The sequence below is a fragment of the Bacillus rossius genome, chromosome 7 (genome assembly GCF_032445375.1).
Source record: "Bacillus rossius redtenbacheri isolate Brsri chromosome 7, Brsri_v3, whole genome shotgun sequence".
In the NCBI taxonomy this organism is placed as follows: Eukaryota; Metazoa; Arthropoda; class Insecta; order Phasmatodea; family Bacillidae; genus Bacillus; species Bacillus rossius.
The window spans coordinates 65,325,081-65,338,465 of NC_086335.1; the positions used below are offsets into that span (position 1 = coordinate 65,325,081).

The 13,385-nt window shown below is 39.6% G+C and overlaps 1 protein-coding gene across 2 annotated transcripts in view; it reads right to left on the reverse strand.

Moving 5' to 3' along the window:
• The window catches only part of LOC134534228 (ABC transporter G family member 20-like), a 203,045-nt gene that overhangs the window by 1,576 nt on the left and 188,084 nt on the right, over positions 1-13,385 (reverse strand). For both annotated transcript variants that reach the window (XM_063372499.1, XM_063372500.1), the window contains exons 8-16: positions 11,506-11,637; positions 10,248-10,390; positions 7,797-8,004; positions 5,466-5,643; positions 4,576-4,691; positions 3,587-3,657; positions 3,385-3,473; positions 2,476-2,652; positions 1,182-1,268 (exon numbers count right to left, since the gene is read on the reverse strand). In XM_063372499.1, coding sequence (XP_063228569.1) covers positions 1,182-1,268; positions 2,476-2,652; positions 3,385-3,473; positions 3,587-3,657; positions 4,576-4,691; positions 5,466-5,643; positions 7,797-8,004; positions 10,248-10,390; positions 11,506-11,637 — 1,201 coding nt within the window. The remainder of the gene's footprint in view (positions 1-1,181; positions 1,269-2,475; positions 2,653-3,384; positions 3,474-3,586; positions 3,658-4,575; positions 4,692-5,465; positions 5,644-7,796; positions 8,005-10,247; positions 10,391-11,505; positions 11,638-13,385) is intronic.

Here is a 13,385-nt window from a genome sequence, read left to right on the forward strand (position 1 = left end):
GTATGACATAATTCAATAAGAATTATCAAATAACCGTGCATAATATTAATATTGAGCGTACATAAAAGCAAACGAAGTGCCAAATTTTGATTTATTTTTTTTTAAGTAACCAAGTTTATTCAAGCAAAACATACACTACTGAAAAAAAAACTAAATATTTTTATGAGCGAATCTTAGGCCTCCAAATGTTTTAAAGCTTTGCAACAAATGTGAAGCTCCACATCAGATGCAAAGCTTCGCATCACAACCGAAGCTTCAAATAAAATGAATAGCCCATTTCCAGGCGAAGTCAAAGCGAATATTAAAATGAGCTTTGATTGATTTGCTTAGTTGAAGCTTTGCACAGGCTTACCTTTACCTTTAATATGAATTTTCATGCTCAGAAAATTGATTGTGTCCTACAATCGATGGACAATCAAACTCTCAAATGCCATAAAATCTTTAGAATTTTAGAATTTGAGTAAAATGATTAAAAGAAAAATTTTGAAGAAGAAAATTCAGAAATAAAACACCAACCCCTATGTAGTTGTCAAGGACTAAATTATTTCTATCTGCAGAAGCTATCAAAAAGATGTGTTTGTTTATGCCATCAGCTACAATGGACTGAGAATGTTTGGCACTGCACTACAATTTCCCTTGATTTAAAAAAATATTTTACATCCTTAAAATGTAAATGTTTTTTTTTTGCATATATATATTAGTTTATTTCTGACTCCTGATGTTCTCTATTCAGATTCGGGGAAGTCTTTTGAGGATAAAATTTCAAAATAAAATTTGAGAAAATAATTTCATCCGACCTATCATTACCAATAACAAATAAAAGCAGAGTTGTATTGCGAGCAGTTGTGTTGGTTGAGTGAGTGTGGGCAGTGGCGTAGCCAGGGGGGGGTTTTAGGGGTTCGAACCCCCCCCTTAGCACCAAATCTTTAATTAATTTCTTATTCATCACTCAAACAAATTTCATATTAAAATTAATAAATTACAATACTTACAATCTTTAAATTTAAGTACCCAAAACTGCTAAAATAGCACTATTTTACACCTTAAAATCCAAATTTTCCCGGGGGAGGACCCCCGGACCCCCCGCTTTAATACGGCGGGGGGGGGGGGGGGGGGGCGCATGCTTCTTAACACCCCCCATACACAAATCCTGGCTACGCCACTGAGTGTGGGGCACTCACCACTCAGGAGGAGAGTGGGGTAGAAGCTGCCGAGAGCAAGCTGAATGGCATTCCTTTCCAGCTCACAAATCGCCGATATGACGAAACCTGGAACACACAAGGTCAAAATTAAAGACGTGCAGTAAATTAAATAAAAAAACTTTTTTTTGGAAAGGTGCTGAAGGTAAAAAAAAAAAATCCTTGAATAAACTTAAATACTTCCTAGTGCCAGAAAAAAAATGGAAGGAAACCGGAAAATTGATTCATGTACCCTTATTAACATCAGTGAAAAACACTGTTTAACTTTTCAGGCACTGTAGATTATTTAAGCAAGAATTTGTGATGTAGTTGTATCATATTTGTTTGAAGTGACTGATGCATGGCTAAAAGTAGTTAAGATAGGGATGTATGTATGGATTCCCACGTGCGTTCATTCTAATCAGCAGATAAAGGCTTGTCCGAAAATCATCATCTGCGAAATATGAACCAACGATAACCTCAGAATAATGGGAACTACAATTGGTGATAAATCATATACATGTCAGGATCATAATGTAAAATAAAACACAATTTTGAACGATTATAAAATGCTTATAATGGTAAGATCTGCGGTAAAATGTTGGAAACTTGCATTAGAGGAGACCAAGGTTCGAATACTAGTCCAGCCGTCCTGAGTTTGGTTATCTATGGTTTCTATAAATCACTCCATTTTATAGCTGGGATTGTTCCTTACATTTAGTTTATAGTGTATGCCCGTTTCTGATCACCTGAAGAGGTAAAACCAGAATAAATGAAAATGTATCATGACGTAAGAGAGTGACTTTTCTTGATTAAAACAGAATTTTTAACATTGATAATTTTGGAAAAACTTATTTTTTTTGGGTTCTAAATAATGTTACTTGCTGTTTGCTGCTGGATAATCAACATCCTATAAGCTATAACTAACGCTCAGTTGTCAGTCAATGGCGGTTCCAGGAAGACCTCTCGGGCAGGGCTCTCACACACAGGAGGATGCGGTTAACAATCATGACATTGCCCTTGGGATATTCACAACATATATGGTCTCAAATACTGACATTTAGTATTTTAGTACACAAATTTTGATTGAAAGAAGAGTTCAAGCACATTATCGAAAGTATTTAAGTTAACATTGATATTCCCTACAAAGAAATAAGAAGTAAAATTTGGGCTCGGAAGGGGCTATCGCCCCCGGCGCCCTCCCTCTGGAGCCGCGCTCGCTTGTCAGTGGACACTGTCGGTGTGCAGCGAGATGCAAGGGCTCCGTCATGAAGCCCCGGGACGGAGCGCCACTCACCGAAGCACATCCCGCACAGGCCCTGCAGGATGGTGAGGATCACCACCGACGTGATGTCTCCCTTGCACTCCACGCCAAACACCAGGATCATGAAGATGAGCACCAGCGCCGTCTGCCCGCACATCACCACGAACTGCGTGATCACGTGTGAGAACAGGATCTCGAACGGAGTCACACCTGCGGGAGCACCCACCACGTTCCCCCTCAACTCTCTTGTGTCTCGCCGTCCAATCAGAGTGCATTCCACGAGCAGTAACCCCCACGTGATTGTCTGGCTCAGGGAGGAATGTGCCACGCGGAAGATGGCATGTGATGCGGCTCTCAAGTCGATCTGACATGCACATTGGTTATTTTAGTTTTTTTTTCGTAATTCTATTGCGTAAGGGTTTTTCCTGAAAATGTATCATGAAAGCTTGATTGCATTTTGTGTGTTTCGTCTCAAAGTTACGTCAACAAGTATTTACTAAATACCATCTAACAGTGTAAAGTCATGGAAGCTTGCATTAGTGATGAGTCAAATCCCAATTTTTTCAAGTTCTAATCCCAAAGAGTACTTACTTCCAATATACCCCTCGAATCCAAATCTAAGTCTCAAGGGTTCAAATATAATATGAACAAGAAATACAAAAATAGTAACTATGGGGGTTGAAAATTTAAATGTTTTATTCATGAAATAAGTTTTCAGAAACAGCACACATAATTTTTTTTTATATAATTATTTTGTTTTTATCACAACTCACCATATGATATTGTCCCTAATGGTAACTCAATGTTCAAACACTCTGATAAAACTGAAACATGTATGTACTTACTTATTCACTGGATTACATATTTCAGATCATTTTGAACCCAAACCATAGAAAGCTGGATTACAGTGAACCAGTAACAACGCTGAAGTTTCCCCCTCACCTGCGACCCAGCTCCTGTCCAGGAGACCCTCCGTCCGCTCGATGATGAGCGCAGACGACGTCAGGGCCACGGCCAGGAAGAACACGATCCTGCGGCAGAGAACAAGCGTGCGTTGACCCCCCACGGCCGGCGAGACACATCCCTCAAGGCACCTGTCCACCGGGCCTCGGCTTACAATCCGTCACTACGACATCCCACTTACGTCAAGATGACTCCCGGCGCGACAAAGTCGGTGAAGCTCGGCTCGTTGCTGCCGTAGATGGGATCTTGGAACTGCAAGTGAGGCAAGTGTTAGTGAATCTTACATCCCACAAATTGTGCTACTTTTTATGCAATTTCACATTCAAAATTAAAATATGTTACGCAAGGGCGTATCCAGATTAAAACAGAGGAAGGGGAGGGGCATTTTTTAAAATTCAACAAAAAGGTTTTATTTTGTGGGGTATGGGACTTTTTCAGAAAACAACCCATTTCATGGCGGAGGAGGGTCCATGGTGCCAGGGACATGGAGTGGGAGAAGCAGTGGGGGAATGGGAGGGAGAGCAAAATCGTCAAGCCTGGGCTAGGGAAGGCCGTGGTTGAGATTCAAGGATCTTTTTTAATTTTTTGTGTTTACCCTGAATAGAATAAAAATAACAAGTCCGTAACTCATAAAATTCATAGCAATTCTTCCAAGCAACGTTTGCAGTTATGACACAGTAATGTTTAGAGCCTTTATAATTTTTTTTTTAAAATTTTGGGGTTTGAAAAGTTGAATGAACTGCCTTCTCTATGGCCCTGCTTGGGGTCGTACAGTAATAAACAATAACACAAGGAAAAGCAAATATTATAAACAGCAATTTATTTTTTTTGAAACAATAGATTGTACACTTGGGCATATGAATGGGGTAATAAATTCCCCCCCCCCCCCCCCCCCCCCCAAATCCTAAAAAAAGTTATGAAAATATCTATCGTTCCCACCAACAAAAGGAAAGAATTTGAAAACGAAACAGTAGGCAAAGTGGTTCTATTAATCTTATTATTCTCCTTCCCCCCCCCCCCCCCCCCCCCAATCATATATACACAAATAAATTCTGTGAGGTTTTGTCACCACTTTTCTTTAACTACAGCGTATGGATACACCCTTGCTCGTGTGCATGCAAATATAAGAATGGCGCATCGCGCACTGGACGCATGAGCAGTGAGTGCTACCTGGATGGGGATGTCTGCGAGCTTGGGATTCGAGCCACACGACTCCAGCAGAGTCTGCGCAAAGTCTCGGTACGAGAACTGGAGATCCCTGTTCAGCATCAGGCCGATTTGTTGGTCTGTGAACACACAGTACGTACATGTAACTCATGCCATCTCTCAATATCATTTTCTATTAAACCTTACAGAAAATAACATAATTGCATCAAGTCACAGACCCAGAAAAAAAAACACGTAACAAAAAAAAAAGTGTTTAGTTTGTAAAAGTTACTTCAATTTCTAGAATGATGTTCATGAAGAAATTTCAATTTGTATCTCAAAGATAAAAAGAAGAGAAACAAGCAAGTTTAATTCTAATGCTAATGTCAAGTGTATTTTGTGATAAAACTGTTGTAAGGGAATTACATTTTAAAAAACATTAAATATAACATGCTTATTGCAATGTGGCACTTGAAAAACCCTCATCAGCAGTCTAACCATCGTTAAATATATGTGCCACTGTTTATTGTCTATTTACTGGGAAAAACTACTTGTTGAAATAACAAATAACAGCTGTTTGTTTATAAAGGTACTTTTAGGTACCTACTTCTAAGATTGAAGTAGTTCAAAAAGAATACTCCTACTTGATAAAATATGCTGTTCCATTAATTGACTATGTCTCATTTTTTCTTCAAAAAAACAAAATGGAATCCTATTGTGGATTGTACATACTTTAGACCACTGAGCCTAGGTGTGATGCTATCTTGTCTTTTTTTTTTCTTCTAATTTTAAAAGCAAATTTTATTTTTATCAGCACATGTTGCAGATAGCGTCGCCGGCAACACACTCGCACTTGCGACACACAGCCCGCCTGGGTCGTCGCCGGGCAGAGGGAACACAGCAGCGGCACTCACTGGACATGTCGAGCCAGACGCGGATCTCGCTCTGGTCCAGGGTCTCCTCGTCCGCGTACTGCCCGAGCCCCATGCGGGCCACCAGCGCGTCGGTGAAGTTCTCAGTGAAGTAGAGGGCGCCCCACGCGTTGCCCGACCGCACGGCGTCCAGCGCGTCCTCCGGCGTGTCGTAGTAGTCCTGCGCATCAGCGTCGACACGTCCTGCTCGGAGGGCTTACCAGACCGTCAGGCACGAAGCCTGGCACACTCTCGAGTACAAGTACACGCCTTCCAGCGGCGAGCTCGTGTCTTGTGAATGATCATTGGTAGGGACGGGAAAAATTGGCGGGTTCAGTGACATGCAGGATGAACTCCATTGGTCAACGTACACTCGGTAAAATGTCACCCACTCACTGGCTGCTGTCTCGTGAGACGTCCCAACGTAGCAGCCCGTGATTCGATAAAGCTTCGGTCGGGCGTTTCGCATTGGCCCAGAGTCATCCAGGTTGAGTTGTGAGCCAATAGCAGAGGCAGCACTGAGGTACAACTATTTGTATATTAGCCCATCGCGAAATTAATTCGCGAATCTTTCCGGTCTCTAATCATTGGGTATGCTAGCAATAAGTCTACAAGAAAATGTGTACTAGGAATCAGGGACGCAAATCTTTATGATTTGTGCCAGTCGAGAGTTTTGCATGTAGGATTAACCGACACTTCAGCTCTGGATGCGGTGCTTGTATGAGGCATGCTGCCCATATTTTGGCCTACATGCATGCAATAAGCAGAAAACTTTCAAATATACAGAATTTTTTTACCATAAAATATATGTAGTTTCAACATCAAACCCGTTTCACAATCATGCTTTTGCGAGTGCAAGCGAGCCCCCTCTCAGAGAGGGGCTTCTTAATTCGAAGGGGGGAATGGGGGGCTGGCCACCCCGGTATTTACGCCCATGCTAGGAACGGTTCTATTTTTTTACTATCTTTCTTGAGCAAATATAGTGTCAACAAGGAGAAAATTAAAAATATCAGCGCTATAAAATATTAACATTTATCTCCAAGTTATCATTAATTATAGTCCCTTTTAGTACAAATTTAAAAAATATATCACCAAATTGGAAATCACATTGATAAAAATAAGTATATATACTTTCAGCATATTAGCTAGAACTATAATAATGTTAAATTTCTTGTTCACCATCATGTGAACTGGGCTTAACCCTACAAACTTGCTTAATAGCTTCACAAATGTAATACTTAAAAAAGATTTTTTTTTTTAAACCTACAATGTGTGTGTTCTTCCTACTATTTTTTGAAGCTTTTGTGTGTACCATATATAAGTATTATAAATACAGTCTTTACTCTATGAATAAATTACAATGAAAGTGATTGAAAGACACAGGAAGGTACAAAGAGCTACTTTTAAAAATATGGACATTAATGGGAAAAGGAAAATTAAATTTTTATTATCTTGTAACTCAATGTGCTGGTCAATACCTATTTCAATTCATGTTTTCTTACTACAAAAACTTTCAAAAGAATTTATTGCCACATATACCTGAAATTTGATTTTAAGCATTTATAAATCTGACTCCAGGATAATTTATCAGGAAAGAATAACAAAATACCCTAAGATAAATCAGCAAAACCACTGTTGATATATAAAGTTCCAGGTTGGGTTAAAAATGTTTGGAAGAGTAAATTTTTTCAAATTTTCTTGAGGAGGGTCTTAAAAAAAGTAAATAGCCCGGGTTCCTACTGGTACAACCCTGTTTAATGGGAAGTCCGAAATTTTGAAAAATAACGGCCTCCTGAAAAGGCTATTTTAAAACATTTATCACATCTTCAGGGGCGCAACAACTAAAATTCCAAAGGGGGGGCAATATACCTTTTTATAAAGAATCATCGATCCCCCCTATTGATGTGGGGGGTCCGGGGGTACTCCCCCGGGAAAATTTGTATTTCAAGGTGGAAAATAGTGCTATTTAAGCAGTTTTATTATCTAAAAATTGATTACACAGCACTTTCTTTGCCCCCGTTCGCCCCCACTTCAAGGTTACCAAAGACATGAAATAAATTATTTCTTTATCGCTACAGGGGATTTTTTTTTTTTTTTTTAAGTTTAGTTTCAATGGGTGTAGGGGATGACGGAGGTGTTTAACCCCATTAATCCCTCCTATAGGTCTGCCATTGACAGAACATTAGGTGAAGTTACTAGGATGGATTAAATGACTTGCCAAAAAATCAAAACAAATGAGCTCAGCCCCTCCTCGATAATCGACGCAGGTTCGAAGCACGCGTGCTGGGAACGGGATCCCGAGACCGGACAGGCCGGGAGCCGCGGCCCACCGACCTTGACGATGGTGTCCTCCTTCAGGTGCTGGATGTAGCGACAGCTGAGCAGCTTGAAGGTGCAGTTGGTCATGATGGGGCACTGCTCCCCGGTGTAGTTCATCTCGTGGTTCACTATCGCCACGTGCAGCCCCGTGGGGTCCCGCCCGATCGCCAGGCAGAACAGTATCACCTGCATCACCGGCAGCGCGAAGATGAACAGCATCACCCTGCAACAACAAAACATCACCAGTTACTAACTGCGAACTTGAACACTTTAACAACTAAAGTTCCGATGTTATGTTTGCATTTGGTTTAGTAATATAAATAAAATGTTTAGTTTAATAATTAAGTTACATGACAATGTTGAATGGTATTATAAAAAATTTCAGCAGTACAAAATTTACTGTATGTACCTGAATATAATGCTATGGTTTTTGACGTGATAGCGTCTTATAAATTGATGGAACGCCGGGCTGCACGCACGAAAAAATTGTCACGTTCCGGCCTGAGCCGAGCGTGCAAGAACTGGCCAACCATCATTTTTAAGTGCTACATATTTGAATTGAGATTTAAAATTCATAAAGTCTTTTTCATAAACTCATAATCAAAAGTTTGGGGTCCCATTATATTCAGTCTCACAATATTTTCCAGTAAATACGGTAGGTACTTGTTTTATATTATTCCAAAATAATTTCTCATTCAAAAAATCAGAAACACAGAAATAGTTCCACGCAAAATATTTTCTGTCTCTTTGGCAAATTTTTTTTTAGATATCATCAACACTCTTAATATGATAAAAAATACAAAAATAATATTTGTGAAACGAAGCTGTACAGCATTAATGAAACCAGCAGGCAGATGTGGCAATTAATAATACCAATCTATTTAGATTAGTTCTCTGTTCTAAGAATTATTTCATTTTGTTTAGCTCTCATGTAAAACTGTGCAAACAAAAATGTTTATTAATTTGTTTAAATTAACACAATTGTTTGAACTAGTTAACTCAAAGTATTTAGTCTTTTGCCATTACAGATGCACAATCATATATACAATTTTTTGGTTTATTTTTTCAATCCCACAACATATATTTTTTTTAAATTTCTGCATCAGATAAACTATACATTTATGACAGAAACAATTTCTTGTATGACTACCAATTTGTAAAAGCAAACTTTTTTCATGCAAAAAACTCCCAAAAACTCCCAAAAAACTAAGAATTTCAAAATTAATAAATAGGTTTTGGATCTTCAGTGTCCCATTTCTAATCTCATTGTTTATAAATGTTTGTGGAGAAGTAAATTTTCCGATCCCCCATCAAATCAATAAGGGCTCAGTATGACTAATTTTTTAAGAAGTTAAAAAATTACATAAAAATTCTTTTACAGATTTATTAAAATCAAACCACATTACTTTACACCTGGGAAAAACCTACAGTTTTGATAAGTAATAATAAAAATACTTTATATAGAATTGTTAATATAATAAATCAATCATCTTGCTGGTATCTGAAATATAATTACTACTCTATAAACTTTAATCTATGATGTCATTAATTCTAAGATGCACTCCTGTTCTAGCACATAGATTCACTAAAATGTGTTCTATGATATTTATATTCAATTATAAAATTGTAAAAAGTGTTTCTTAGAGTTGAGGAAATTCGTAAAAATGGAAGATGAAATCAATATTGTAAGATGCTTCTCTTCTTCATAGGACAAAAGTCTCAAAATAAGTGTGCCTTTAAATCAGGTAAAAAAAACCACATTAGTGAGGCAGTAATTGGTAATGAGATTCACTATATACACATATAGAGATTTTTGTATGTAGGAAGGTCAATGGCAGATGCAAAGAGAGGGAAGGGGGGAATAGGTGAGATTTTTCCTTCCCCTAAGGTATGAAAAAGTTTTCAAAATACCAGACAAAAAGTATGTTACTGAGTGAGAAGCCTCGTCACCTATCGCTACTACTAGGGGTGCACAAATCTGTATGATTCGCAAGGGGGGCCAGCAAGGGGAGACCAGCACGGCCCGAGAGCTTTTTTGCGTGGGTTTTAAAAGACACAAGTTATTGCTTGATAGGGTGCTTGTATGTTGCATACTCCCACAATTGGCCTATATGCACGAAGGAAACTATAAAATATAAAGAAAGTTTTCCGTAAGACGTAGTTTGCACATAAAACCCATTTCTTGATCCACGCTTTTACAAACGCAAGTGGGCCTCATCAATGAGGGGCTTATTAACTCCAGGAAGGGGGGGGGGGGCAGAGCCCCCCTGGCCCTCCCTCGGGATCTAAGCCCATGTCTACTACTTAAGTCCCATACGTCAAATAGTGTCAATAGTAATGTAGGTTTTTTAAATGAACATATTCAAATAGTAAAGTATTCTCTAGTTTTCTTTTCAATCCCCCATCCCCCCAGAAAAAAAATCCCCAAGCTCGCCCCACTCCTGGAGGCGTTGGTGCGGCTCTCACCCCACGTTCCTCCACATGCGCAGGAAGTTCTTCTGCAGCAGCGCGCGCATCTTGCCGCGCGTGGTGAGGTCGCAGCAGTCACAGTCCGCGCACTCGTCGCAGTCGACCGTCGGCGAGTCCAGCCCGTGCGCCCGGCCGTTCATCTGCGACACACCCCCGCCTCTCCGCTCCGAAACCTTCACACTGCTTGTGGCACAATATTCAACATTGGTTGTGTTAAACCCAGTTAAGGGCTGTGCCACACGTAATATCCGCCTTCATACGAAAACCATCACTCCGTCTGCACTCCACTCCGAAACCTCACACTGCTTGTGGCACAATATTCAACATTGGTTGTGTTAAACCAAGTTGAAACTGTGTCACACGTAATATCTGTCTTCATACAAAATTTTTCAGTCAGTGCATAAGTGAATTTCGCAATCTATTCCTGGTATTTTTTTTCAACCTGAAATAAGCTGTTAAAATAAAGTTCTGCTATCTCAATTTTTCCGGTTCCAATAACCAATCTTAGCTGTATGAATATCATAAATATATGACTATCGATGTGTGATGTTTTTAACACAAGTAATGCATCAATGTAACAAAATGCACCACAATGCAAAAGGGGGTAACCCACAGTCCTAAAGTGATGTAAAATGATGCCCTTGATTGTAACAGTCAAGGAATTAACTAGTAAAGAATACACTGCACAGGCAAATCCACCAACCACGTGAAAGGTCAGCTTTGTTTCCGAGTTGGAGCAAGCATCTGAATTGCTTTTGTAAAAGAAACAGGAAAAGCTATAGTTTTTTATATTTACTTGGTACCAAGCATTAAGGTTAATATTTTGGTAATATTGGTAAAAATGGCTATTCTAGTAAATGTTATTTTATTTGAAAGAATTGATGGTTATATATTTGAGATTAGACCCACGTTTGTACGAGCGAAGCTGACAAGACTATTTCGGTGCTTATGTAAATCCAATTCCTTGTTCCAATTTCCAGCCAAAGTAAACAATATAAGATTTGGGAATTTTTGGTTATTTAATATTTAATTGTAAATACTGTCATTCCACCCGGAATCTTTTACGACAGTTTTAAAATTGTTGGATTCTCAACACCCACGCACTCGCTCGTGGCGAATGCCGGATAATTACACAATTGTTTACAGTTTTTATAAACAGATATTTTAAAAAACGACATATATCAGCACTTCAATGAGAACTGCTGATTGTGTTAACCACGGCACGAGTGTGCACGGCAGGTGGTGCTGGCCTCACCTCGAAGTGGGCGGAGCCGTTGGAGCTGTCCTGGATGAGAACCTCCTTGGACTGGTGGAAGTTGAGGCCGACCACGCCGCTCTCCTCCGTCACGTACACCGGGTCTCCCTTCCGGCCCCAGTGCAGCGACGCCTGCGCACAGACCACGCACAGGCGCGCGTTACGGCGCGGCTTCCCGCCCGGCGTCGCGTCACGACAGTGCAGTTCCTGCAGTTGTTCTACTACAGGAGCATCGCACACTTTTTACACCAAATAATTTCTACACACCTTCTGCCATTTGTAAACATTTATAGTCAATTTTTTTTACCTTACTAATTACGTTATTGTCAATTACTAGGAGTTAATTTTCTGTGATTATTTGTACTACACAAGTTTAAAATTTTTCTTTAAAAAATATGGAACTAGCAAAAGAAAAAATAACTATTCCAGCATGTCTGTACACACTGGCTTATAATTTTTTATGGGGGAAAAAAAATATTTTAGACTACTGAGTGTAACACTTTCGTTGTGCTCAGATGACGTAATGGCCTTGACAATACCACCTAAAAAGAACATTCACTTTTGAAATGATTGATGTGTAACATCTCAGTTCTCAATATACAGCATTTGGTAAGAGTAATTTCGAGAATGAAACAGAACGGAAATATGTAACCACCACGGTGCTGCAATCTATGGCAGATGGCGGGAACAAAAAATCACACAGCCAAAGGGAAACTTTATAGTATTAACGACTTAATGAGTTTTAACAAGATGGGCATTATTTTAATAAGATTCTTAAGTTTCAAGACTAGATTTGGTATTTTTTTAAATTCATTTATTCTATTGGAGCTGTTTTCATTATATAGTTTAAAATTGTGGACTGTTAATCAAATGATTCATTAGTCACCATAGATATTGCGGAACAAATTCTAGCAGCGGGTGTGGAAACTAAGTTGATTCAGGTCACGAAATGTAGTTGAAAACACAATTTGCATATACATTTATCATGCTCGGCATTATTTTAAAGAATTATACACTAAAATTTTGTGTTTTGTCTTATAAGTGTACTTGCAAAACGAGAACACACGAATTTGATCGTTACCGAGGTTAGATATAACGTGTCTCAGGTGGGTACTGAGAGACTAGCCCACGAGTTTTGACGTGATAACGTCTTACAAATCGACGAACGCCTGGCTGAACGAGACGAAAAAATTGTCACGTTCCGAACTGAGCCGAGCGTGCAAGAACCGGCCAACCACCATGCGAGAAAAATCTTCTATAATATCAAACAGGTTGAGGCAGGGCTTTTTAACTAATTGTTCGTGATTTATATTTAAAACAAATTATTTAAATTAAATTTGCAAAAAAACTGTAAAAAATATTTGAAAATTAAAAAAGTATGCAATTTTTCACCAATTTTTTTTTTATGACGTTATCAGTGGCGTAGCAGGCGGGTGGGAGGGATGGCCCCCGCAAGGGGGGGGGGGGGCTGCCACGACGGTTTCGCTGTTAATGAATGCTCCCCCCCCCCCCCCCCCCGGCTGTTTTAATCCAAGAAGGGCCACCATTTTTCAAGTCTGGCCAGGGGCGCCAGTCACCTTGGCTCAGGGGCGTAGCCAGGGGGAGGGGGGGTTAGGGGTTCAAACACCCCCCCCCCCCCCCCACTTAGCACCAAATTTTAAATTAATTTCTTATTCATCACTCAAACAAATTTCATATTATAATTGATAAAATTGTTACCATTACAATATTTAAATTATAGTACCGAAAACTGCTCAAATAGCACCATTTTACACCTTAAAATCCTAATTTTCCTGGGGGAGGAATCCCTGGACCCCGCCTGCTTCAATACGGGGGGGGGGGGGGGGGGGGGGGGGGGCTGTTTCTTAACACCCCCCATA